Source organism: Medicago truncatula, chromosome 4, assembly GCF_003473485.1.
Source record: "Medicago truncatula cultivar Jemalong A17 chromosome 4, MtrunA17r5.0-ANR, whole genome shotgun sequence".
NCBI lineage: Eukaryota > Viridiplantae > Streptophyta > Magnoliopsida > Fabales > Fabaceae > Medicago > Medicago truncatula.
The window spans coordinates 42,714,238-42,716,676 of NC_053045.1; the positions used below are offsets into that span (position 1 = coordinate 42,714,238).

At 38.1% G+C, this 2,439-nt stretch overlaps 1 protein-coding gene across 1 annotated transcript; it reads right to left on the reverse strand.

Annotated features, from left to right (window-relative positions):
- On the reverse strand, positions 1-2,152 carry LOC25493067 (2-hydroxyisoflavanone synthase). Its single transcript, XM_013601473.3, has 2 exons — positions 1,144-2,152; positions 1-900 (listed from the first exon to the last, which is right to left on the reverse strand). Exons 1-2 carry the CDS (start codon positions 2,038-2,040, stop codon positions 229-231), a joined length of 1,569 nt encoding a protein of 522 aa, XP_013456927.1. The 5' UTR covers positions 2,041-2,152; the 3' UTR covers positions 1-228.
- Between the last annotated feature and the right edge of the window lie 287 nt (positions 2,153-2,439).

Below are 2,439 nucleotides of genomic sequence, written 5' to 3' on the forward strand. Positions count from 1 at the left end.
TTAATGAAAAACTTACTTATTACCTTGAATAATTTTATTACATTCAGACAAACATACAATCTTTAAAGTTAATCACAAATTTGTAAAAATGATAGTACTAAATAAATTGACTTAAATTTGTAATCATAAATTGATAGTACTAAATTAGCAGACCATTGTAATTTTAAGACCATTGCAATATAAAAACATCAACCATTGCAACATTTTGTGTTGTTCAATGTATATGTTTTAGGAGGAAAGAAGTTTATCTGCGACACCAGCTCTTGTGAGTGGAACACACATGAGATTATGTGTCCTTGGAACTGTGAGACCAGGCCTTTCTTCCATGCTAACCTTTGCATCATCACCTTTCAATATTTGTCCTTGTGGGCCTGGTACCTGCAGATCAAAGCACTGGATAATAGATGCAAGCAGTGTGGCCATTCCTGCAGTAGCCAAATTGACTCCAGGACACATTCTCCTTCCGGACCCAAATGGTAGAAGTTGGAAATGCTGACCCCTAAGATCAATTGAAGCTGCTTCACCTTCACCAACATTTTCTATAAACCTCTCTGGACGAAATTCCAATGGCTTTACCCAATATTTTGGGTCTCTTCCCACTGCCCAGACATTGAAAAGTATTAGTGCTCCTTCTGGAATCACATACCCGTCGATCTCACACTCTTGAGTACATTTTCTCTTGACTACAGGTAGTGGTGGGTGCATGCGGAATGCTTCCTTCACGACGGCTCTAATGTAAGGAAGATTCTGAACATCTGATTCATCAACTAGTCCATCTTTTCCCACAACAGAGTCAATCTCTTCTCGAGCCTTCTTCAATACTCTAGGATTGTTGATGAGCTCTGATAAAGTCCATTCAGTTGACACAGCCGTGGAATCTGTCCCCGCAGAGAAGAAATCCTGCATACACAAAGCGTTCTGAATGTAAGAGCATTGCAAGAGATGTAAAATTGCATGTTTACTTCATAGTACATACACATAACTTACCAAACCATATTCAAAAGTGCCATAGTGGTATAAAGTTAAAAGTCTTAGTTCAATAACATCTCCTCAATAAATACTTAACACTATTGATCGATGAAATTTAAATTAATTAGCATATAATTAGAAGATAAGAAACAAAGACAATTAGAATAAACTTACCACAACAAGACCCTTGATTTGTTCCTTGGTAATTTTGATGTCCATGGTCTCATCCTGAGCATATTCAAGCAAAGTATCAAGAAAAACTACACTCTGCTCGCCCTCTATGATTTCTCCATTTTTTCTTTTGTTCACAATCTCTTGTCGTTTCTTGATAACCTTTTCAATGATAGGATCATACTTATTGAAAATCTCGTCAATTCTCTTCTCATAGTTTCCAAACTTAAACTTGTTCAATGGCCATATGAAGTTTGTAACACTATATTCTCCAAAGATCTCAAGAACATCGCGAGCAATATCTCTAACCTCTTCGGCCTCACCCAACATCATCGTAGAGATTGTGCTGTTTGTCCACTTGAGAAGCTCCTCAGTGACATTAAGTGGCTGTTGAGTTTCAGCACTATTAGCCATGACCTTAAGAACCTTACGGATCTCTCGGCTCCTCAATGGCCTCAACTTGTTAATAGTGGTGGCGTTGAGCAGGTCGTTCATGATAAGCTTTCTAATAAACTTCCAGTAAGGTCCAAATGGAACCATAGCAACAGAGTTGTCATAGGTAAGACGACTAATAGCAGAGGTTTGGAACCTTGTGTTAAAGGAAGTAGCTTCATGGGTTTGAAGGAAAAGTTTAAACAAGTCAGGGGTTGAGGCAACAATGGTAGGCATGGAACCAAAGTAAAGAGTGTACAAAGGGCCATAACGTTCTCCTAACTTGATAAGAGTGTGGTGAAGAAGAGGGTTATCCAAAAGGTGAAGATGACCAATGGATGGAAGACGAGGTTTGGGACTCGGAGGATTGGGAAGGTGGCGAAGAGCCTTTGATTTTGCAGTAGGTGTTGGACGCAAGTGTAAGAAGAGAGCAATGAGCAATAGAGTAACTGCAAGTTCCACCAACATGGTGTATTGTAGTATATTTACTTTAAGTTGTTAAGTATAATAAGAAGTAGAAACAATGTTCTTATTAGGTGTTGAGAACAAATAGGATGTATGTTTTGCTCTGAAGTAAAAGGTTTCCCACATTTCCCTTTTATAAGCCTCAAGTAAAAGGGCAATTGTGATCAAAATATTTGTCATTCTTCAAAATAAAATATGGCGGCTTACGTACTCCTAGTGAAAGTGATTGCTCTATTTTGAAAAAAATAACCATATCACATGCAGGTTCTATAGTCCAAGAGAGACGTGGTTGCACTCTACACTACTAGTGAGCTATGTGTATTACCACCACCTACTAATTTTTCTATTTAGTCCAAGAAAGATGCGGCCGCATTTTTTAAAAATATTTTTCCAGACTCCAGT

What these genes read in the sequence shown, in the direction of transcription:
- LOC25493067 (XM_013601473.3), bottom strand. Translation starts at nt 2,040, where the DNA reads ATGTTGGTGGAACTTGCAGTTACTCTATTGCTCATTGCTCTCTTCTTA. An exon ending in AAATCAAGGGTCTTGTTGTG is followed by an intron (nt 901 to 1,143) that starts GTAAGTTTATTC and finishes TTGTGTATGCAG; the next exon opens with GATTTCTTCTCTGCGGGGAC.